The sequence below is a fragment of the Desmodus rotundus genome, chromosome 1, assembly GCF_022682495.2.
Source record: "Desmodus rotundus isolate HL8 chromosome 1, HLdesRot8A.1, whole genome shotgun sequence".
In the NCBI taxonomy this organism is placed as follows: domain Eukaryota; kingdom Metazoa; phylum Chordata; class Mammalia; order Chiroptera; family Phyllostomidae; genus Desmodus; species Desmodus rotundus.
The window spans coordinates 43,034,039-43,057,664 of NC_071387.1; the positions used below are offsets into that span (position 1 = coordinate 43,034,039).

Here is a 23,626-nt window from a genome sequence, read left to right on the forward strand (position 1 = left end):
GATAGATTTGTGAATGAATGTCTTTAAATGTCACAGTTGCTCTTATGGAAGTTTATATGGAGACAGGGGAACATAAAGAGGAAGAAGTTAGTTTTATTGGGAAGAGGACAAAAAATGCCTTCCTAGAACAGTTCACCCATGACCTGATTCTCGAAATCTGAGTAGATATTTGCTCAGCAGATGAGGATGCTGATTGAGGGGTGGCTGTGCAGAAAGGGATGAGACTCCAGGCATCAAAGTCACCACCACCTTCACTGATGAGAAGACCCCTCTAGTGTCTAGGGTGCTGATTCTTGCAGTGGGTACTGGGCATCCTGGGGAGAAGAGGCTCCAGACCACAGAGGGTTACTGTGTCATAGGAAAGAGCTTGATTCTTTCTCCTGCAGTTCCAAAATGTGTGTCTTAGCAGGTAAGCACCTTCTCTCTCCATCCTGCAACCCATGAGCTACCCACCATAGGAGATACTGAGAGACCACTCACCTGGTGACAGGGCAGCCAGTGCAGTGTTCCTGGGTCGGCCCCCGGCACTTGGCACAAGAGGCTTCACACATCTGACAGCGGCCATCCTCGTCAGCGTATTCTCCTGGGGAACAAAACCCGGTTGTTTACCTCATTTCTATGTGGCAGTGCTGCCTGGGCTGTCAGTCTGAGAGCAGCCAGACCTGCCTGTGGCTGCCTGAAAGCAATGGAGACAACACAGAGAGAAGGACCTTGAATGGCTTCAGTGGCCAATCCTCAATCCTGACCTTATAATAACCATTGCTCCTCTCCCAAGGGCCCTGGAAGTTGGAACCTTGGAAAATCACGAGGCAATGACATAATTTTGGATCTAGTCGAAATGTGTTACAGATTTTATAAGTAGAAAGAAGCCAAGGGGGCTTGCTACAGGACCCTTCACTGAGTTCCTGCTGACTTTCCCATTTAAGGCTGAAGGCTTATGGCCCACAGAGACCCCAGTTACAGCCTTGGTTTAAGTTAAGCAACAAGCTGGACCCACCTAGATCTTGCCCTATCTCTCTGGGGAGGGTTGTGATTACTTGTTAAGAAGGGGAGTTGAAGCTTGGCTGACATTTGACAGATGTCAGCTGCATCTTGCCCTGAAAGAGTAACAGCGAAGAGATAGCCAGAGAATTCTTCATTTAATTGGAAAGCTTATCTTTCCCAAGGAAAAACACACATGAGGCCTTTGCACAGAAGCAGGCCCAGCCCCACCAACTTCTTGTAGACATTTAAGAAATCATTCCTGTGGCAAAGGTGGTAGAGAGAGGCGAACTTCATCAAAAGTGATGCTCCAGTGATGGGTCTCTACTCATTGAATTCAACCCTCTACTCATCCTCTCCTTCCATTGTCTTAAAAGAAGTTGACTTCAAAGAAACTGAAGCTCCTTCAGTCTGATTCAAAGAGACACTTTGTATGGCTTAGAAATTGATCATGCTCAGGAACTATAGATTCAGATTTCATCAGAGTCACAACCTTCACTTGCCTCCCTTCCCAGCCTTCACAGCCCGCTAAGCATGCCTGAACACTGTCAGTCAAAGACCCAGCCAGAGTGGTGAGGTGGCAGGACTTGCCTGTGTTTAATCAAGTGGTGTTGCTGAGACTCTGAGGTTCACTGCCTGGTTTATTGTAGCTGTATGGAAAAAAGCCCTGGGAACGTAGACTTGAATGGTGAGGAATGGAGGGAAGTCTGCTCCTCTGGTTTTCCCCATAATCGTACTGCATGAGTTCAGTTGGTGAAGGTAAACCTCACATACACAAATCATCCACTTACTAGCACTAAACCACAAAAATGAGTGAGCCTTAGAGTGAGTAGCCAATGAGGGCAAAACATGGAAATGTGCAAACTGTTCACTGCACAAGGTGCCTGCCCAAACTGTCACCTGGAGTTGGAAACCCAGCCTGTGCTGATTTCACCAAGCTGTGCAAACTGGCGTTCACTGCCTCTTTCTCTGTAGGGGGCACCTCTCACCAGTTCATACAACTGTGTTAGATTGGATCATTTGCATTCCTGGCAATCAGTAGTCCCAAGGCAGAAAAAAAGCTGGGACTTCTGTCTAGTAGGAGTATTGATTTCAAGTTGGGAATGTCACTCAATATAGACATCATATTTATGCAGCCGCCTTCTTATTTATCCAGTCTCCCCTATTTCACTTCTTAATTATTGCCCTTGTGTAATCTCTTTGCTTGGGTCACGAGGCACAACCAGTTGAGCAGGGTAATTATCAGTCCAGGCACCAGCTAGTTGAAGAGCAGAGGATCGGGGCAGATCTGGTAGGAACAAGTAGAGCTTGCCTACCATGCAAACACTAATGATTTGCGTTGGGTGATAGCTACGTATCTTCAAAATATATGTGCGGAGTGAAACAGGTATGGGGGAGCATCACAGAGGCTTCTGAACCCAAAGAAAGTATTTTCTAGAGAAATATTGGATCATAGCTTGTTCATTCATTCATTCCATGGATTTTTTTTTTAATACCTACGTGCCAGGTACCAGGTGAGGTTTTGAGATATACAAATTAAAAGGGCCCTGCTCTTGGGTTCTCAAAGATTTTAGAGAAGAACAATTTGTAAGGAGATATTTACAATCCAAATGCTAGCCAGGAGCCTTCGACTTCCTTGGATAGGCTACATTAAAGTCTAAAACAGAAGAGCAAGGGTGTGCACTGGACTCTGCTAGACCTAGAGCAGGGGTGTCAAACTCATTTTCACCGGGGGCCACGTCAGTCTTGTGGTTGCCTTCAAAGGGCTGAATATAATTTCAACTCCTTAACAGCTAAGGAGTAGTTACATTTATACAGTCCTAACATTATTTTGGCCCTTTGAAGGCAACTGCGAGATCGATGTGGTCCCCGGTGAAAATGAGTTTGACACCCCTGACCTGGAGGCAAAGACCATTATTTTGCCTTGACATTGGTACCTATAAAAACCGACACAGTGGTTTGGTTCCCCTAACTCTTGCTACCCACCCACCCTAATCTCCGTGGTGCATTAGATTTAATGCTGGGATGGGTTTTATATTAAATACACCTTGCTCTGCTAAGTTGAGTGCTACTTAGATGGTTCTGAGAGTTATACCATATGTACACCCAAAGTCTCCCTTGTAGCTACAGGTGATTGATTGAGGGTTATGTCAAGCAAAGGCTATGCAGATATTACTGTGGAAATTTTCAATTCGCTCTGTCTTTTGTTTGCTTCTTTCTTGGCTTCCATAAGCCAGTAGGTGGCACTGACATCCTGGCCTCATCCTTCTTTGATCTGCTAAACTATCATTGCCTCTATTGGCATTCACAAAGATATCATCACCTTAGATATAATCATCACTTGGAGTTGCCCCATCTCTGAGATTTTAAATACCCGCTCCAAACACAACCTTCTTATGCTCCAGTATGGTGAGCTCACCCCAACTGATTGTCCTCTCCTTCATCTTTCTAGTTCCCTCTTGCATTTTTCATTGGAGTTAAGTTGAACCACTCTAAGACCAAGTTAGAATGGAGCATCCATTCTTTCTCAGTAGGTGATCACACTACCTAATTTGCTGATGAGATACTGAATTTCCCCAGCATCATTTTTCTCAATGTCAATATTCCTCTCTATCTGCTCCTTGACTGTTCACTTGTCTCCTGTCTCTGAGGAAAGTACTTCTCTCCTCCTGGCCTTTGTCGACTCTCCATCTAATGCTTTTAATCTTCCCTCGGGATATTTCTCTACCAGTATCTCTGTCTTCAATCTTGTCTCCACATTTCTCATTAGTCTCTGATCTACAAATATTCTCCCCAACCTACAACCTTCCCAAGCACTTTTCTTCTTTGATAAGTGACCCTTCAAACATGTTTTTCTCTCCTATCATTTGGAAACAAAATGAAGAAAACCTCATAACCTTGAAGCTTATGTAAGCAAGTCAGCGCAGGACACTTAACTGCACCTCTTTCCAGTCTGCACGCCTCTTAACTTTAGAGCAAACTCTGGCTTTAGAACAGATGAGAAGAGAGGGACCTGCCTTAATTTTCATATTTATGTGGATGTCCAATTAGTTACGTAAACAACTGCCCCAGCCCTTGCGGGCACAAGTTGCCTGCTACACATTTGAAACCAAAAAAGCCAGATTCCAAGGACATGGTGAAGTTGCTTTTTTTTTTGGCTGGTGGAGCAGCAAATTCTTCTCATCTGTCTGTGTTGCACAGTGAAGCTGAATGTTTACGACAGGAGTGATACACAAAACTTTTAGAGAGAAATCATTTTTAGCACAGACGTCTGGGGCCAGTATTTTGTTCTCCATCCATCCTACAAGCTCCTGCTTCTGGTGTCTTCATCCATTATTACATGTCCAAATTGTCTTTCTTCTGTGATCAACAGTTTTTCATTCCCCTTTTAGTTCCCTTTTCATCTCACCCTATAATAGTTTAAAGGACATTGAGGAAGTGTCTCGGGGAGCAACGATGTCTCAAAAATTGAAGACACCGCTTAAAAATTAATACTTGTAAATTTAAAAATTTACAAGTAAGTGGCGTGCTCTGGTTGTTCTGCCTCTTGAGAACATTCGAGCATATGTTTGTGTTAACAAGTCTAAGTTACAAATAAACTTTATGAAATCATCCAGAATAGGTAAACATTTATTATATCATGCACAGCTACTAAACTCGGTCGAGAATAACATAACAAAGGACTTACCGAGGCAGAAGAGCTTCATTTCTCTTCAAAAATGCTACACTTTCTTTTGTGCCTCCTAATATTTCTCTATTGATTAGGGCCACATTTGAGTTTAAGCATATAAATATATAAACTAAATAAATTAATAAACACACAGGAGGATAGGTTATCATGTGAGTCTAGAACACTTTTTTAGCAAGAGCGATTGGTAAGAGAAGATGGGAGGAACATTTGAAGGGAAACCAGCCATTCGGTTTTGATCTGGTTGTTTCAGTGAGCAGCCTTGGGGCAGACCTTGTAGACCTCTGTTTATGCACTGTCACTCAGGGCCAGGAATCAGAGTGGGACTTTTCCTGAGTGCCTACAACCACAAGTGCTAATCAAATGATATTATCTTTTTGCAAGGATGCTAATACCTAGTTTCCTGATATCACTGTGTAAAGACAGTCTGTATGAAAAGAAATTCATATACTTTCACTTTCCACCAGCTACAGTAAATACTTGGTTACACTTTCAACTAGTTACCTCCTAATGAAATAACTTAGTTTTTAAGCATCATTAAACGTGAAATTTTACAGCAAGGGTCAAACTATGAGGCCATCTACCTCATGGCCAATATCTTCAATTAAAAGTCTACACCAGCGACTTCCAACCTTTTTCATCTCATGGCACACACAGACTAATTACTAAAATTCTGCAGCATACTGAAATATACATTTTTGGCCTATCTGACAAAAAATAGCTATAATTTTGATTTATTCACATTGGAAAGCTATTGGTGTGCTGGGTGTCATCATTTTTTTATTTGACAGTCTAAGAGAAAAGAGGTCAGTGCCCCACAGTCGGGTATTGCATGCACTCTGGTTGAAAATCACCGGTCTACACAATTACCCTTTCCTTAAAAAGGAAGGACGTCCTGACACATGCTACACCATGGGTGAACCTGGAAGACATTCGGCTAAGTGAAATAAACCAGTCACAAGAAGACAAGTACTGCATGATTCCATTTATATAAGGCAGCTAGAATAGTCAAATTCAGTGGGACAGAACATGAAATGGTCATTGCCGGATGCTGGAGAGGAGGGGAGAAAGGGGAGATACTGCTTAATGCGTACGCAGTTCCAGCCGGGGGAGATGGGGCAGTTCTGGGAGCGCATGGTGGCAATAGTCGAACTGTGATGGGAATGTAATTAATGCCACGGAACTGCAAGGTTAAAATGGTAAACTTATGTTTTGAATATTTTAGCACAATTTATAAAGTCTACATGATGAGCTTGTTTCTTCCTGCCCAAACTAAATTGTAACCAAGAAACTCAGAATTGTCTGCCCTTTGGGATGGGTCCAAAGAGCACTGACCATCTTGGGGAGCCAGTCTGTTGCACTGAGGCTTAGGAGATCTGTGAGAATAGCGCTAGATGGAGAAATGGGTCAAGCTTGTGCTAATGGAGACATCCGGCAGATGGAACACTGTGCTTTTCCTTCTCATTAGGATCTGCAAAGGCAGAATGAACATCCGAAGCTAGAGGGAGTCTGCTTCTACACACTGGAGGTCCCTGGGGGCCCCTGCTTTTCTGTCTCATCCCCTGCACAATGTCCCCTTTTTCTCCTCCACAGGACTTTCTGATTGCCAAGACTTATCTCTCTTAGTCTCATTGCTTTTTTATTCTCAGGGTGGGGGGCGGTTCACCTGTGTGGTTTGTGCAGAAGCCCTAAAATGCTACTCTGGCCCTGTCCCCTGCCCCATGGGTTGGCCTCCATCAAAAAAGGATGGATTGGAGAAATTATGGGTCCAACACACTTGCAATTTTTTAGCTTACTTTAGTCTGTACATTGTCCACAGATCAAGGAATTAAAAGTTGATCCTTTTTGTTTCCACTGTTATTTTCGGCCCTGGCCTCAATCAGGATGCAAAAAAAAAATATATGTGAAGTCTTGGCCAACACACCTAAATCTAGTGGTGATAGAGCAATCACACAGGCTCCCATCATTGACATCTACCAAGTTACAAATGCTGTTCTATGTAATGTCTAACTTAAACAACAGTCCCTTTTAGAAATGAGAAACTGAGGCTCAGAGAGATGAAAAGTGTTGCATGAATTCATTTAACCAGCCAAGTGATAGAGTTGGGCTATGACCTCAGTATGTCTGAGCCCATGCTCTTTCTGCAGTGTTTCCCTGGTACGAATTCATTTCCCCTCTGGTGTTCCAAGTAGCTTTGCTATATATAGAAAGACAGAACTGAGCACATGGCTTGTCTAAACCATTTGGAGAGGGAATCAAGTGGATATTCATTGTGAAGACAAATGAACTTTGAGCAGGCTTTCTGCACAAAGATTTACTCAGTGATTGAATAGACCCTCCAAATTTTTATTTTCTCTGATAAAATGGCCACCATTGATTAAAATGCAGTTATAGTTATCAAATTGAGAATTTACAAGCCATTTGTTCTGTCCACTAGCTTAAAAGTGCCTAAGAGGAACCCAACAATATTTTTTTTAATGAATAAAATAATTGGTTGGAGCTCTGAACAGGGATTTTCTGTTTGTGTTGTCTGAAAACAAAATAAACTGGCTCTTCAGAAATAACTTACAGCCAGAATTATAGTAACCTCTTCCTGGTCCCCCAGTTTATATGAAAATCTAGTACAGATGGATTGGTTCCTGCATGGCTTGTCCTTACTCGAGGGAACTTTGCATCACCTCTAGGTTAGTCATTTTAAGTCCTAGCTTGAGGAGGCTAAAATTAAAAAGGCTTCGAACAGTTGGTTGCAAGATCAGATATAAGGGGGGGTGGGGGACAAAAGGCATGAGTGTGATTATTATCTGCAATCAAACAAAGTTAATTGACAAAGCCTATCATGGAGTCTGTGGGTGAGGGAATCATGAACACTTTCCCGTAGCAGGGTATGGTAGGTAGAAATGCATTTATTGCCTCTCTGAGGTGTGTAAGATACCTTTTCAGTCTCTTTAGCAGGCTGGCTGTGCTAGCCCTGTGAGTGAGCCTGGCATTTCTTTGGGGTCTCTAGTGCACTCAGTCCCTCCACTTAGCCCCTCCACTCCTCAGGAGCAGGATTTTACCCCCCAGTGTGCCCACTATTTGTGGCTGCAGAGGGACCACTCTCATGGGGGAAACTGCCCGCTAGCTGATGCATCCACGGTGAGGGGAAATGTGGGACTCGGTACAGGCTGACAGAAGGAAGTGAGCAGGATCGGAGAAAATAACTTGCTTATCTTTTGGAAAAACCGTCACTGATAGCCTGAGGCAGGTGACCCTTGGGAGGCTCTTACTGAGAAAGTGAGTGACTTGAAAGGACAGGGTGTTGCCTGAGTTTCCGTGTAAACCCATGAGTGAGCACAGCAGCACCGAGTACTGAAGGAGGAATCATTTCCTTTCACTTCGGAGGCAATGAAGATGGCAGGAGAAGCTATCAGGATTGTAGCCCACTGAGCCACAATCCCGGCACTTTTGAGCTAAACAAGAGTCCTTGGACATGGGTTACAGTGCAAAGTTCTTCCCAAGTAGCTTAAAATGATCAAAATATTCCCTGGGACGGTGTAAATCCTGAAACACAGGCACAGGGATCAGTCTTACCACCTACTTTCATTTCTGTGGTGACTGAAAGGACCTCCCCAACTGCTTTCATAACTTGCTCTCAAACCCTTCAAAGTACCAGGGCACCTTCCCTTGCCTCGGTGCTCCACTGGAGGGAACATCCTCAAACCACCCTCCTTCTTTTCCTCTGGATTGACACACCAAACATGCAGACTTTATCTTTCCTCTCCCACATTCCCTTCCTCTTGCCTCAAGCCCTGTCTGCTGGCACTAAAACCTTGCAGCCTAATCACTTAAGCAAACAAGCAGAACAGAAACAGAATGGTAGATACTGAAATCATTTGGAGGGTTATCTGTTGGGAGGGGGAAGGGGGGAAGTGCGAGGAAGGTGCAGGGATTAAGAAGTACACAACGGTAGGTACTGAATAGACCCAAGGATGTTAGGAACAGTATAGGAAATGGAGTAGCCAAAGAGCTTATATGCGTGACCCATGGACATGGACTAAGGGGGGACTGCCAGAGAGAATGGGGAGTACAGGGTGGAGGGAGGCAAAGGGGGAGAAATTGGGACAACTGTAATAGCATAATTTATCAAATATATTTGAAAAAGAAAGAAAAGAGATGCTCCTGGAAAGAGAAAGAAGTTGCATTCTGAGGCCCGTGGCTCCATCTGCACTGTAGCTGGTAATTGACGATTTAGTCCTTTTTTTTTATGGGGTTGTCAGTAACACCGGCCATCCATAAGCGGTGGAGACTGCTTCTACCACAGGTCTGCACGGAGCAGGGCACGCAGAGACCCTGAGTCCCTTGGTGACTGGGGAAGCACCTGATTAGTCAGGCTGCCATACTTTTTACTGGAGGTGACCAAATCATGCTTTCTAAAAAGCCTAGGATTGGAAGTAAAGAAGGGACCGAAGTTTGCAGTGTGCCTACGGAGTGCCTGCATGGTAGGAAGCACCATGTTGGATAAATGCACAAATTTTGCAGCCATCCCCACATGGGTTTGATTTGGGCTTCCTTCTCCAGCTGTTTGACATTAATTAAATCACATATTTCCCTGATGTTCCTCTTTTGTATACTGTGGATAATATTCTCATTCTCGTAGAATGTGGCTGGGATCACAAGAGAAAACAGGCCTAAAGTATAGTGTATGGCAGAAAGGTTAGTTATAATGATCAGGAACTTTGAATATGTCACCTTACTAATCCTCCAATGATAACGTGGGATAGGGGCTTCAGCTCTATTTGACCAAATAAGGAATGTAAACATTGAAATGATAACTCTCTGACCATCATTTGAACCTGGATTTGACTGGATTCCAAACTGTGCCTTTTCTACCACCCCAAGGGGACTTGAAGAGTAAAAATTGGCTGCATGTGTTAGTAACAATGAGACACCTGAAATTAATGACCCTGGAGGCTGAGAACACAATTCGGCAGCAAGACGCAGCCCATGCAAGTTAATCTTTATAATTGGCAGCTCCCGGGAGCCAGCCTCCCTGCACCAGAGCAGAGGCAGCTTTTTTGCACTTCACTGTGGAAAATTTCAGAGCCGTGGTGGTGCCCTTCTCAGGCTGCTGAGGTAATTTGTCAGAAATAGGTAAATCCCTGTAAGGAGGGACATACAAGGCTTTTCCCTCCCGCAGAGTTTCTCTGAGAAGGTTTAAGCACATGGGATCCTTGGCCCCCTGTGAAGTGGGCGCTATGCTTGGGCGACCTGCTCCTCCTTCAGGTGAGTGCCTGGGAGGGACTTTGCTTCCTTACTTGGCTGCTATTGGGACAGCTTGTACGGTTCTTTCTCTCTCTCAGTGAGGGTGGAACACAAACAGGTGGAATGAAAATGGGAGCAGTGTCGTATGTTGTGAATGTGTGTGTGATCTGTATTGGGGTGGGGTGGTCGTGTTGTGAGGCGAGAGGCCTGGGAAAACTGTATGTCAGAGAGAGAGCGTCTCAGGTGTTCTCCTGCCTGCCAACCTCCTTCCACGTGGTTTGCATCATATCAGAGCTTTAGACTCTGCCCACAGCATGGAATGTGGGGCCAAACCTCACCTGGCACCCCCGAGAGAGAATGCTACTCCCCGCCCCTCTTACAGATTCCCCTCATTTGCACTGTGTTTAGATGACCATGAGCTGCCCTCTCCCCACTCAGAGAGGCGAGGCAGGACACAGGTGGAGTGCGCATATCTGCCACCAGATGTCCTAGGTGTGGATCCCAGCGCTGCCCTGTGCTAGTTCTGAGAACTTGCACCAGTTATAAATAGCCTCTCTGAGCCTCAGTCAACTCATCTGTAAAATGGAAGTTACCACAGCTATGTCATAAAATTGCCAGAGGGAAATAAGTTAGTTAACATGTGAAGTGTGCTTTGTAAGATACTAGCACACAGTAAGGGCTTAATAGATAGTAGCTGTTGCTACGTCAGTGAGCACGAGCAGATCCGGCGGATAAGCTGCAGGAGAGTGAAAAGACCCACAGAGGCATTCAAACCTCAACTCACTTCTTATTGTCTGGGTGGCTTTGCAAATTTATTTTGCCCCAAAAGTTCTAGGTTCCCTGTTATCTTCCTGCCTATTAGCAAATAATGTCCCTTTTTATTGAGGTTGATTTAGAAATGATGGGAAATACAAATAAAATACCTGGAAAAGGTTTCCTTTCTCTATCATTGTTCAGGGACCACTGAGAAGAACAGACTCCAATTTTATCAACCATTTCATTAACTTCTAAAAACTCAGCAGGCGAGGCCCTCTGTAATCGGCACCAAAGTGCCGTCAGCTCTGGTCAGGAAAGTGGCAACCCTCTGCCCTTGCACCCTCCTCCGTGAATCCACAGTTCTAGACTTCTTAACTTGCTGAAAACTTATGGGCACCCCAAAGCAATATTTGACAGAAAAGCAGGTCAGCTGTTCCTTTATTGCCCAATATTATTCCGCTTGTGGCCTTATGGAGGTATCTGTTAGGAATAATATAAAATTGCTTGTGACTTGAACTGGTCTTTACTCAGCTCTTAACACACTGGTCAGGAAGTGGTTATGAATTAATTTGTGTGACCTTGATATAAACCCAAGGTATGTCTCTTAGACATTAATAATTTCATGAGACAATTCTTGCTCCATCAAAACATTCCAGAACGGTATGACTCAATGTGCTCTTGTCTTACTTACCTTGCACCTTAATGCTTTGCTGTCTCCTTTAAATGCCCTTCCTGCATCCCTCCACCCCTCCTGTGCCAGCTGTTCCACAGTGAAATTGCAGCCTCTGCATCCTTCCACCTAATGGAGCTGGGGACTGACTTCCCAACCTAGTCAGAGAGAGGTCATGTCGAGAACAGAGGAGGGCCCTGCACAACACCTCTGCATTCACCAGAGACCAAAAATAGCTCTAGAAAGTCTACAGGAGTCTCAAGAGCAATTCAGTTCCTTTGGCTGGAAGGTAGGCAAGTTAGTATTTGACTTCAAAGTCTCCTCCCTTGGACCTGACTTCCATCTTCCATAGCCAAGCCCACCCCAAGCACACCCTCTGCATCTCCGTAGGGGGCCACTGTGCCTTCCTGCACCAGTTACATTGCTGTCTTGGATGGCTCTTCGACATCATTTCTAGGGAACAGGTAACCAAAGCAACCAGTCTTGATCCCATTTTAGGGGCCCTGGGCCCTCAGAGCCCAGCCAATGGCTTAGGTCTGCAGCTGCCAGGCTGCAAGGTAGGGCTCAGTGTCCAGGACTGGGAAGCCTGCTGCCTCCTGGAAACTCGGCTCCATGATCTCCACAGGCAGAGCTGGGGAGTCAGGCTCTCTTCCCCTTCCCAAACTCCCTCCAGCGGATGTCTGACCTGCTTTGACTCCTCTTTGCTTTCAAGGCTACTCTTGATAGTCATCTTAACCACATTTTACAGGGTGTAATGTGCCAGGGGCCCCAGTCCTCCTAGAGAGGGCCAGTACCCCCTTCTGCTGTTCCTAGTTGGCTAAAACAGGCAGGGACTGGCCGTGGAGAAGCCGCCTGTGGGCTTGGGGAACTTGAGCAGTCATTTTGCTTATGCAGTCATCTAGTGCTGTTTAGGTCGTAATTTTCTAAAGCTGAGTTTGTAAGAGGCCAACATGTTCTATGGATAAAACAAGTGCTTATACAGTAGCACAAAGGATTGGCTGGCATGTGAAACTGCTTTAAGGAGCAGAGGCAGGAGAAAGAGGTTGTGTTGATAGCATTACAAGTCCAGGCTTTGTGTCAAAGATAAGGGAGCCTTTCCTGGAAAAGGTGGAGCTTTCTCGTGCTTTCACACTTAATTCGCAGAGCCAGCTTCTGGAGACTTGCACTGCTCTCATTTTAAAGATGAAGAAGCTGAGGCTTAGGAAATTGAAGTCATCTCAGGGCACCACATTAGTGATCATAAGAGCAGCTAACACTTACTCAGTGATGACCATAGACTAGGAATTTTCCCGAGTGCTTTATTTGTATTAACTTACTCAGTCCTTACAACAATAACCCCATGGGGGAAGGATGGTTCTGGGTACAGCCGTTCTCTATCACCCTCATTTTCTGTTGAGAAAGTTGAGGCAATGAGATATTAAGTGGCCTATTAAAGTCAGCTAGCTAGTGGCAGAGCTGGGACTTAAAGAGGACAGACTCCAAACTTTTGTTCTTTAACCCAGGTTTTGCTGCACTCCTTTTCCCCAAAAGATGGGCTTATCCCAGGCCCAGGTAACTTTAAGTGCCATGTGCCCTGTGCAGGAATAAGGGGGTAGGGTGAAATTATGTAATACTAGACACCGCGGTCATGCAACCGGGAACTATTGCTTCCCCACCATGTTCTGGGCATGGTGTGAGAGAAAGCTTGGTGTCTGTCCTTCATGAGAGAGAATCAGCTCACATAAAACACAAGGACTACAAGCCAATGTAGAATCAAGTAGGTTTCAATGTAGAATCAAAATGCAATGGCTGCACAGCACAGCTGATTGTACCCCTCCATGAGGGCAGGACTATTTTTGGGGTCCCCGTGGCCTTACTGCATGACTAGAAGATTGTTCCTAGACTTGTTTTGTGTTTGGGGGAAGAAGTTCATTAAAATTGGCTTTGTTGTTGTTGCATTGTAATCAGATTGACTTAGGCTTGAAAAACATAGGCATATGGCTAAGGGGACGAGGGGAGAAGTGGAGAATATTTCGGGGGGTGGGGAACAAAGAAAGCAAAGGTTCTGAGGCTGACATTTCTGCGACTCAAACGACTGGGTTGACCGAACTGGACGGTTTGGGGGAAACGAAAGGGCGTTTGTACGGAGGATGTAGGTAGACCACGAAACATCAGGCAGCGTATCAGATGGGTGTGGTTGGCCAAAGGGGGCCGTGAAGGTTCTGGAAGGCAGTCACCAATGGGAGCAACTTTGGGGGAAGCTCACCCCGATCAAGGGAGACTGGATGAGTTGGAAGGGCCAGTTCAAGGAGTCAGCTAGGAGATGGCTCCAGTACGCCAGCAGTGAGGGAATGGAGCTTCTGTGACCAATGATGAAGACAGAGTGGCCCCCGGAAAAAAGCCACAGGATCTCAGGAGCAGATGGGTCTTAGAGTTCCTCTCCTCTGACTGCCCCCTTCTCCCCTCTCCCAGGGATGGGCGTAGTTACAGTTTTCTAGTCCAGTGACTGCCCACGTTTGAATGAAAACAGAAAGGGACAGAGGACTCATTTCTTCCTGGTATGTTTTTGGAAAACTCTGATTATGAGAAATGTCTTTGTAGAAAGCCAAAATTGTCCTCCTAGTGAATTTCATAGATTGGTTATTTCAAAAGAAGGACCAGCTGCTCTGAGGAAAGAGCGTGATATTTATGGGAGTCATGGAAAGAGAAGCCCTGGACCCAAGGCTCGGACATGGGCGGCTGTGACACGTCGGGCTCACTCTGGGGCTTAGTCGCTTCTGCGGAAGTGGGGATAGGACGCATCCTACTTAGTTCTCTTTTCTGTTTGGAGGATCAAGTGATGTGCCTTGTGAGCATGCTTTGTGAACTTTAAAATGCCTCATAAATAAAAGATATGATTATTAATGCTCCACAGGAGGGAATGTGGTACAGTTTAGTGACAGAGAAACCTGGATCCAAATTCCAACTCTGCCATCTTTTAGTTACGGGATTTGGGACGACTTGTCTAGTCCTCATTTATAAAGCTGCAAGATGGGATAAGAACTGTCCTGCCTCAGAAAGCGATAACTAAATTTGACGACATGCTCGTACTTACAAGCACTTAGCACAAGGGCTGCCTGACATATAATAAATATGAATGAATTCTATTACTACTATTGATGACTAATGACTTCCTGCATGCAGGAGATGAAGGGACAAAGAGAAGCCAAATCCATGGACTTGAACTGGAGTGAGTAAAGAAATGATGGCTTGAAAATATGAGGGAAGCGCGTTGGGATGATCTGGCAGATGTTTTGAAAGTGTGACTCCTGGCATAGTTCTGTATGTTTATGTACATGCCACAGGCAGTATTTTGACAGTGGCTGTTTTTTTTTGTCCGGGGGGGGGGGGGCTGCTCAATGTCAAGTGGCTGTGCTCTCTCTCTGCCACATGTGTAACAAGAGTTGATGGAGTGAAAGAGAGTATAGGCATTCATAGCCCATTCCGCCTACAGCCATGCCATAAACAGTCGGGAGCTCTATGCATTGTTCCCAGAGAGAGTGTCGTGTTTAGACGCCAGGACGGTGAAAGAGATGTCATCACCTACACGGTCCTGTGGAGGGGCCATCCTGTTCTTGGCCTGCACGACTATTGGGCAGCGAAGTCATGCATCTTTATACACTCAGATGTAAAACCCATGCGGAAGGAAGGTAAATTGTTACAAAGCGCTCCTACCACAGTGGTTTCAGCTGCTTACACGGAGTTTGCAACCATTCTAAAAGATGCCTTCCTATTAGTTACCAAGTCTTCGGTAAAAGCGGACCAGCACAAGCAGGCGAAGGGCACAGGTGGTGGAGCGGAGCTGCGGCAGTCGCAGTGAGGAGTGTCCTCCTACCCATTAGACTGACCGCCTGGTAAGGTCTGAGCCCCCATTTGATATCTTTCTCGTTCAGTTTCTCCAGCTGACTATTAAACACCCACCTAGGATATCCCCCTTTTATAGACGAGGAAGTTGACGATGAGAATTTACAGTTTGCCCCAAATCACACAAATTATCTTGTTCCCTCTTTATGTCCAACTATGCCAAGGGGCAATTATTCCCCCCATATAATTATTTGGGGGAAGTTGTAGAGAGAAATAAAGACAAAGCAATACCCAGAGGTGATAGAAACCATGCCATCTCTGAGTTGGCAAAGGACTCTATACTAGGAGGATGTTGGCAGTAGCATTCAAGTAAGTCATCACATGCGATAAGCTTCTGGTTATTTATTCTGGAGTTGCTTGTTTCTCTGCCTTCTATGAAGTGGTGATTTCTAAATAGCTTTTCCTAGTCCAGGTCTGTCTCATGCGTTCAGTAACCCTATATCCACTGCCCACTAGATTGTCCATCTGGACACTTTTCAGGTTTCTCCAATTCAACGTGCCCAGCAAGACCCATCTTACCGCAGTACTGATGCCCTTCCTGCACTCTCCGTCCAGGTGAGTGCCACCGCTATCCAGTCAGGAGAGCCAGCACAGAAGCTCATCCTGTATTCCCTCCCTCCTCACAGCTACTCCTTCCCAATCTCTGTCAATTCTATGTCCTGACATCTCAGTTCTGTCTCCCCATCCCCATCGTCAGCACCACCACACCGACTTCTAGCCCAGTCTTTCCCATCCCGTGTGGTAAGGTTATCTTTCCAACTAGTCTCCTGGACTCACCATCTGCCCCCACCCATAACAGAATGGTCTTTTTCAAATTCAAATTTTACATTATTATCTTACCTAAAATATTGCAATATTACTCCCTTAATACAGAATAAAGCTCCAAGGAACAACTCGTAAGAGCCGTTAAGATTTGGAACTTGTCTCAATTTCTAGCCTCCTCCCCTGCTTCCCTCCTTGTGAACAGTAGCAGACTGCTGGGGGCTCCTGCCCACATCCTTTGGCCACGTCGGAGGGACCAGGGGACCAGGGAACTGACTCCCAGGAGTTTTCCTCAACCAGTGAGGGGGATTTGGTGCATGAAGCTCCATTTCCCCTCCAGTGAGAACTCTGAGGCCTGAGTTGTAGGCCATTTTCCAGAGTTTCCCCGCCAGACGGAGCCCCAGTCACCCCCTTGGTAGCTGGCTCCATAACAGAACCTTTACTGGCCGACTTCTCTTTCTTCTCTCACTTTCCCACTCCACTGTTAGCACTTTCTCCCAAATAAACCTCTTGCATTCTTTGTCTGTAGGCTGGCTCCTGGGGGGACCAGCAAAGGTACATCCCCGTGCTCTGGCATTCCCTAGAGACATCAGTGCCCTAAGCCCGTCATGGATTCTTTCACTTAGAATATGTGTTTGCTTTGTACTCAGTCCCTTCTCTCTCCTCCCAGAAAACTTGTACTCATTATTTACAGCTCAAGTTTGCCACCTCTATGAAGCTTTTCTTTTTTTTAGGTCTTTCCTACACATCATTTTGCAGCGGAACTGATTTTTTTCTATACCCTACAGTGCTTTGTACATATTTTAAATTTATCCTATACAGCAGCTTGTTTTTCTGCCCACTTGTGCCTCTTTCACAGGACTAGTAACATCTCTGAGGTCAGAAATAATTTCTTTTGACCAGGACCACTACTTGTCATGTGATAAAGTGGCCAAAACATTTTGGCGAATAAATTAGATTGACATGTTTGGAGTTACGGATGCAAAAACCCCAAATCACTTGATACTGCAAGCTCCGTGGAAGTGTGTTAACCCATCTCACATGTAATTACTGAGCACATACTGCATGGCAGGCAACATTCCAGGAATTTGGGATACAATAACTCTTCCCTGGTGAATCTTACATTGTAGTACAGCAGGTAGAGGGCAAGCCACAAATACAATAGAATAGTAAATTTTATATAATAATGTGGTTAGAAGCCAATAACTTTTGTGAAAGAGACAGGCAAAGAGGGCAAGCCAGTCAGGGAGTGTTGGTGAGGGGCAGTGAGGAGAGTGCAGAATGCAATAGCACCTAAGGAGAGGGTGCGTGCATCACCTGCAGTTGTTCTGAAAGATAGTTGACAAGGTTAATTACCAACATGCAACACAGTAATTTTGCATCCAGGAGACTAGATATGTGTGCTTCAGAGTATACCAGTCCTATTCTATCTAGGCTTGTAATACCCTTAGTTAAAAATGACTGCTTTCCTAGACATGTGGTCCCCAGGCAGACTGCCTGCTGTGAATCCACTTTTTAATGCAAAATGTCTTTCCAGCACAGAAGCGCACTGCCAGTTTGTTGAAGTTCATGGAGAGAATGGTATCAGTCGACAAGCATATTAGAGAGGGGTGCTATGTTTCAGGAGGTGAAGCAGAGGGATGAGGCAGACCGGGGACTATGCAGACTTTCTCAACTAAAGTCACAGCAGTTACCGTCAATCCACTTTTCAACAAAACCACCCAGTTGGGAAAAACATATTGTATGAGCAAGGGAATGATGGAGCACTACCGAATGCACTAGTAGTTCATACAGCAAATTTGCCATTGAGCATTCTCATAAAAAAGCCACTAATAGAGGATTAAATGAGATAATAAAATACAAGAATATTTTTAGGAGTGAATGACTTAAATAAGATTGACAGAGATTCTAAGGGAGGTGGTGGCTCACTATAATGGGAGGCTCTAAAAATGAAATTCTGAAAATGTAAATCACAGAGGGGCCTGGCTAAGGAAGAAAGGCAAGAGGTACTTAGAGAAGCCAGTATCGCTTCACAGAGAACTCTCTGCTGAGAGCTTGTTGTTAAATACAGGGTCTGGCAGAAGTAACGCCTGCTTGAGTGTGGTTGGCAGGGTAGCAATATGGGTGGAATAATTTATGGTTTTAATTTGAACATTTCACCTAAAATGTCATATGGTGTGCTTGAGTATGATATTGTTATGTTACAGAATTACATGCTTATGATTTTGTAATAAGATTTTGTAATAAAAAGGGGCGTTATTTGTGCCGGACTCTGTATCTGTCAGGAGACCTGAGCTTTCAGGATTTCCTGCCAGGAGCCCCACTACTGTGGGGGTACAGGGATGAGATATTGAAGAAAGCAGCTTAAACTTTTCCGTGGCTCCCCGGAGCACATGATCCAATCCAGATCTTTTACCTGGCACAAGGGGCAGTTCCCAATCAGACCCCAGTCTGCACTGTTAGCCCCTCTCTCTTACTGCCCCCCACCCCTCCCCCAACTCCTTGCACCCAAGGCTGCAAACAGAATGAAATTGGCATTTTCTAGATGCTGCAGGCTGTTTCCCACCTTTCTGTCCCTTTCCGGTCCCTCTCTCCAGCTCAGACCTTCCACTCTTGCCTCCTGCTGCAGGGCCAATGCATCCCTGTACCAGGGGTGTCCAACCCACGGCCTGCGGGCCACATGCGGCCCAGGATGGCTATGACAGCCTAACACAAAATCATAAATTTACTTAAAACATTATGAGATATTTTTTATGATTATGCATTGCAATGTATTTAATGTGTGGCCCAAGACAACTCTTCTTCCAGTGTGGCCCAGAGACAACCAAAAGGCTGGACGCCCCTACTAGACCATTTGCAGAGCATTTCCTCTCCAATTTCTTTTTGGAGCTCCTGTTGACACATCAGGGAATTTTCTCTGAGGCATTTATCTGTTTCTATTACAGCATAAAATCCATACAGGTGTGATTCCTCACTATAGTACAACCCTGTGTGTAGCGCAATACTTGACACAGTGTTTAATAAAAGGTGAGTAAATGAAGAGTTAATGAGTTAATGTAAGATAAACACAAGAGTAGCAGGAAGCATTTAACAATCCAATGAACAATTCTTTAGTGATTTACAGTGTGCCACACAGCAACTTCCTCATGAGGGTATACTATTTCTATTTTACTGAGGAAAAAAATGACAGCTCAGAGGGTTAGATGCCCTGTGCAAATGTGATAGGCCGCATAGGGCTCCCAGAGACATGAGTCCTCATCCCTGGGATCAATGAGTGTTAACATTGCAGGGTCAAAGGGAGTTTTGTCAACATGACTGAATTAAAGACCTTGAGATGGGGAGATAATCCTGGATTATCAGGTGGGCTACACATCCTTGTAAGAGAGGTAGAGGAAGATTTTACTGTAGGAGGTGATCTAAAGATCTCAGCAAAAAGAGATTTCACTGCTGGCTTTGAAGGTGGAGGAAGAGGCCACACCTAAGGAGTTACCACTTAGCATGAGCAGTCGCAGTGAATACAGTGCTAGACACGGGAAGGAAAGGAGACAGATTCTTCCCTAGACACCCTGGGAGGGTGGACCTCGCAACACCTTAATTTCTACCCAGAGAGACCCATTACCTACTTTTGACCACCAGAACTGTAAGCCAATAAATATGTATTGTTTTAAGCTACCACACACAGTCATCTGTTACAGCAGCCAAAGGAAACTAATACACTGAGATTCTAAAGGCAAGTCAGGAAAAGAAGAGTCAGCTGATGTATTGTCCTGAGTCAGGAGCTCTATCATGAAGAGCTGTGTAGTTTTGGATGAGTCTTTTAACCTCTTAGTCTCAGGGCAGAAGGCCACATGGGGCTCCATCCTTGCAGGACAGGTATCAGGCAATAGCCTTGTTCCCTGTCTGTGAGGTGGGCCGAGGAGCACCGGATGCTCCACTTAGCACTGCCCTTATAGGCAGGCAGTGCTGCAGAGGCAGCTGAAGGCTGAATTTGCTGTTTCCTGCCTGCCATGCAAATATCCCAGAGTGGCCCTGCCAGGAAGAGTGACTCAGAGCATCCTGCAGCCCTGGGAGAGCAGGAACAAGGTATGGGGCAGGGAAAGGGGTTCCCTCAGGACTTCGTATGCACCCACGTGCAGCTCCATGCATCGTCTCGTTTAATCCTTGGGATGGTACTATTATTACTTCTTTCTTTATAGATGAGGAAAGTGAGTGTTAGAGAGATTAAGTCAGTTTTTCAAGGTTACGTGGTGATTGACTAAGCTGGGACTGGAACCCAGGTCTTTCTAGTCTAATTACAAGGTCTTTGCCTACCATCAGTGTCAGTGGTTCTCAAGATGGGATCAGCAGCATCAGCCCCACCTAGGAACTCATTAGAAATATAAATTCTCAGCTTCCACCGTGAACCTGCTGAATCAGAAACTCTGGGGTTGGGGTGGAGGGCAGGAATCCGTTCGGACAAGTTCTCTAAGTGATTGTGAGGCTCGCACAAAGTTTGACAACTTCTGCTTCATGCTGTTCTTCTCAGAGTCCTTTGGAAGGACAAGTGTCCTCTTGGCCCAGGCTCAGGATGCTTGCTATTTTGAGTCACCACTTAGCACAAGCAGTAGCAGGTGGCCAATGTGCACAGACACTCCAGACCTGACATCCTGAATTGTGGTTGTGGCATAAGGCCTTTTGATCATGGGTGCAGGAGAGAGGAGGAGGAATCCAGCCCAGGGTCAGAAATTCTGCTGACTGTCGAGAGTGGGTTTAATATGGAACACTTAGTAAGCTGCAGAAAAACATCATCTCTGTTCTATTTTAAAGTTGTCTGATAATTAGTCTGAGACAGTGAAAGGAGACTGAGGTTGTTTCTGTTGACATTATTAGCTACATTTTGAAAGCACCTGCCTCGATCTGGAATTTTCAGTGCTATATACGGTCCCTGTGTTCTTGGAGCTTATGAGGCAAAGAGAGTGAACCGCCACCATCAGAAACCCGGAGAACCCGTAGCACAGAATGGGGCAGGGCCTGAATGAGGTTCTGGAGGAGGGCTTTAGGGCTTTCGATGCCTCTCCAGCTTCCTGAAGGAGTTCGTGAGTTTGGACATTCCCGAATGATGTATTTATTAGCTCCTTGTCTGGCACTGATGTCGGAGGTCGAGTGGCTGCAGTCCACTCCCAAGAAGCCCTCCGTGGTCCGCGAATGTCTGGCTACCTCCTCACACCGTGTGGTGCGGGAACAGCATAGATGGTCTTCATTCTCCAGTTCTGGATCATTGTGTTTTACTCCCACAGAGCTGGAGTGGGGCGGTGGCGGGCCGACTTAGGGACAAAGCACGGTCAGGTCTAAGCAAGTAGTGGGATAGGATCAAACTAAGGTGTATGTATTTTGGTGGGAAAAAGTCTCAAGATAAAATCTTTCTATGCAGTAGCTCTAAAGAAATAATAGATATTGAGTGGTGAGAATGTAGAAACACTATTTTTCAGCTTCTGGTTTTGTATAGTCCTTGAGATTTGTGTATTTTGAAACAACACCCTTGCCAAAACAGCCCATGGTTGCTCCTCTTGCTCATCTGCTTTCAACATAGTTTTCAACATGCAGGCAAAGGTGACAACTCAACACTTATCCAGCCTGTGACATGAAGGGTTTTTTTTTTTTTAAGATTTTATTTATTTATTTATTTATTATTTATTTATTTGAGAGAGGAGAAGGGAGGGAGAAGGAGAGGGAGACAAACATCAATGTGCGAGAGAAATATCAATCAGTTGCCTCCCACTGGCCCCCAACCGGGGACCTGGCCCGCAACCCAGGCACGTGCCCTGACCAGGAACTGAACCAGCAGCCTTTCAGTTCTCAGGCTGGTGCTCAATCCACTGAGTCACACTACCAGGGCATTGTGTCTTTTTGATAGTAGCTGTTCTAAGAGGTGTGCTGTGATATCTCATATGGTACCGATTTGAATTTTTCCAATTTGTGATATTGTGCACTGGTTTTTATGCACCTGTTTGTACGTATGTCTTCTTTGGAAAAATGTCTGTTAGCATCTTCTGCCCATTTTTAAATCAGATTGTGAGGTTTTTTTGTTATTGAATTGTATGAGTTCTTTAATATTTTGGATATTAACCCTAATTTGCAATATTTTCTCCCATTAGGTGTGTTGCCTTTTATCAGTCTACTTGTTTATTTTTGCTTGTATTGCCTTTGCTTGGTGTCAGATTAAAGGAAATGTGAAGAAGCTTATGACCTATGTTTTCTTTTTTCTTCTATAAGTTTTATCTTTTTATAAATTTTTAGAAAAATGTTCAATTATATTTGACATACAATGCTATTAGTTTCAGGTATACAACATCATGATTAAACATTTATATAACTTATGAAATGATCACCCTGACAAGTCTAGTGCCCTGCTGACCCCATCCATAGTCATCACAGTACCACTGACTACCTTCCCTATGCTGCACTAGACTTCCCCGTGACTGTTAACTGGCAATTTGTGCATTTTAACCCATTTCTCTTTTTTGTCCCCCCTACCCCAACAACCCCTCCATCTGGAAACTTTCTGTTTTTTCTTATATCTATGAATTTGTTTCTGTTATTTTGTTTACTTTGTTATTTAGATTCCCTGTGCAATGAAAGCATATGGTTTTTCCTTTCTCTGACTTATTTTACTTAATATAATGCCTCCTAGATCCCTCCACATTGTTGTAAATGGCAAGATTTCACTTTTTATTATGGCTGAGTAATATTCCATAGTATATATACACCACTTTTCTTTATCCATACATTTATCAATGAGCACATAGGTTGCTTCCATATTTTGGCAATTGTAAATAAGGCTGTAATGGACATAGGGGTGCATATATCTTTTTAAATTAGTGTTTTGGGTTTCTTCAGATAAATACCCGGAAGTAGAATTGCTAGGTGATATGGTAGTTCTATTTTTAGTGTTTTGAGGAATGTCCATATTGTTTTCCATAGTGGCTGAATCAATTTTCAATCCCACCAACAGTGCACATTTGTTTGTTGGTTTATTGATAATAGCCTTTTTGACAAATATGAGGCAATAACTCATTCTGGTTTAAATTTGCATTTCCATGATGGTTAGTGATATTGAGCATCTTTCCAGGTGCCTATTGGCCATCTGTATGTCCTTTTTGGAGAAATGTTAATTCAGGTCCTCCTCGCATTATTTAATTGGATTGGGTTTTGTTGCTGCTGTTGTATGAGTTCCTTATATATTTTTGATATTACCTCAAATGGGATATATAATGGGAGAGTATCTTCTTCTAATCAGTAGGTGTCTTTTCATTTTTTGATGGTTTCCTTCACTGTGCAAAACTTTTTAGTTTGATGGTGTCCTATTTGTTTATATTTACTTCAATTTTTCTTGCCTGAGGAGATATATTCAAATATTACTAAGACTGATGTCGAAGAGTTTTTACTGCCGTTGTTTTCTTCTAGGAGTTTATGGTTTCGGGTCTTACAATTAAGTCATTATTTTGAGTTCATTCTTGTACGTGGTGTAAGAAAATGCATTCTTTTGCATGTACTTGCTCAATTTTCTGAACAGTATTTATTGAAGAGACTTTACCTCATTGTATATTCTTGCCTCCTTTGTCATAGATTAATTGACTGTATAGGTGTAGGTTTATTTCTGGGCTCTC

At 44.4% G+C, this 23,626-nt stretch overlaps 1 protein-coding gene across 3 annotated transcripts in view; it reads right to left on the reverse strand.

The window, feature by feature from the left end:
• PCSK5 (proprotein convertase subtilisin/kexin type 5) overlaps positions 1 to 23,626 on the reverse strand; it is a 421,805-nt gene that overhangs the window by 91,328 nt on the left and 306,851 nt on the right. For all 3 annotated transcript variants that reach the window (XM_053923627.2, XM_045191544.2, XM_045191524.2), the window contains exon 21: positions 481 to 583. In XM_053923627.2, the coding sequence (XP_053779602.1) occupies positions 481 to 583 (103 nt within the window). The remainder of the gene's footprint in view (positions 1 to 480; positions 584 to 23,626) is intronic.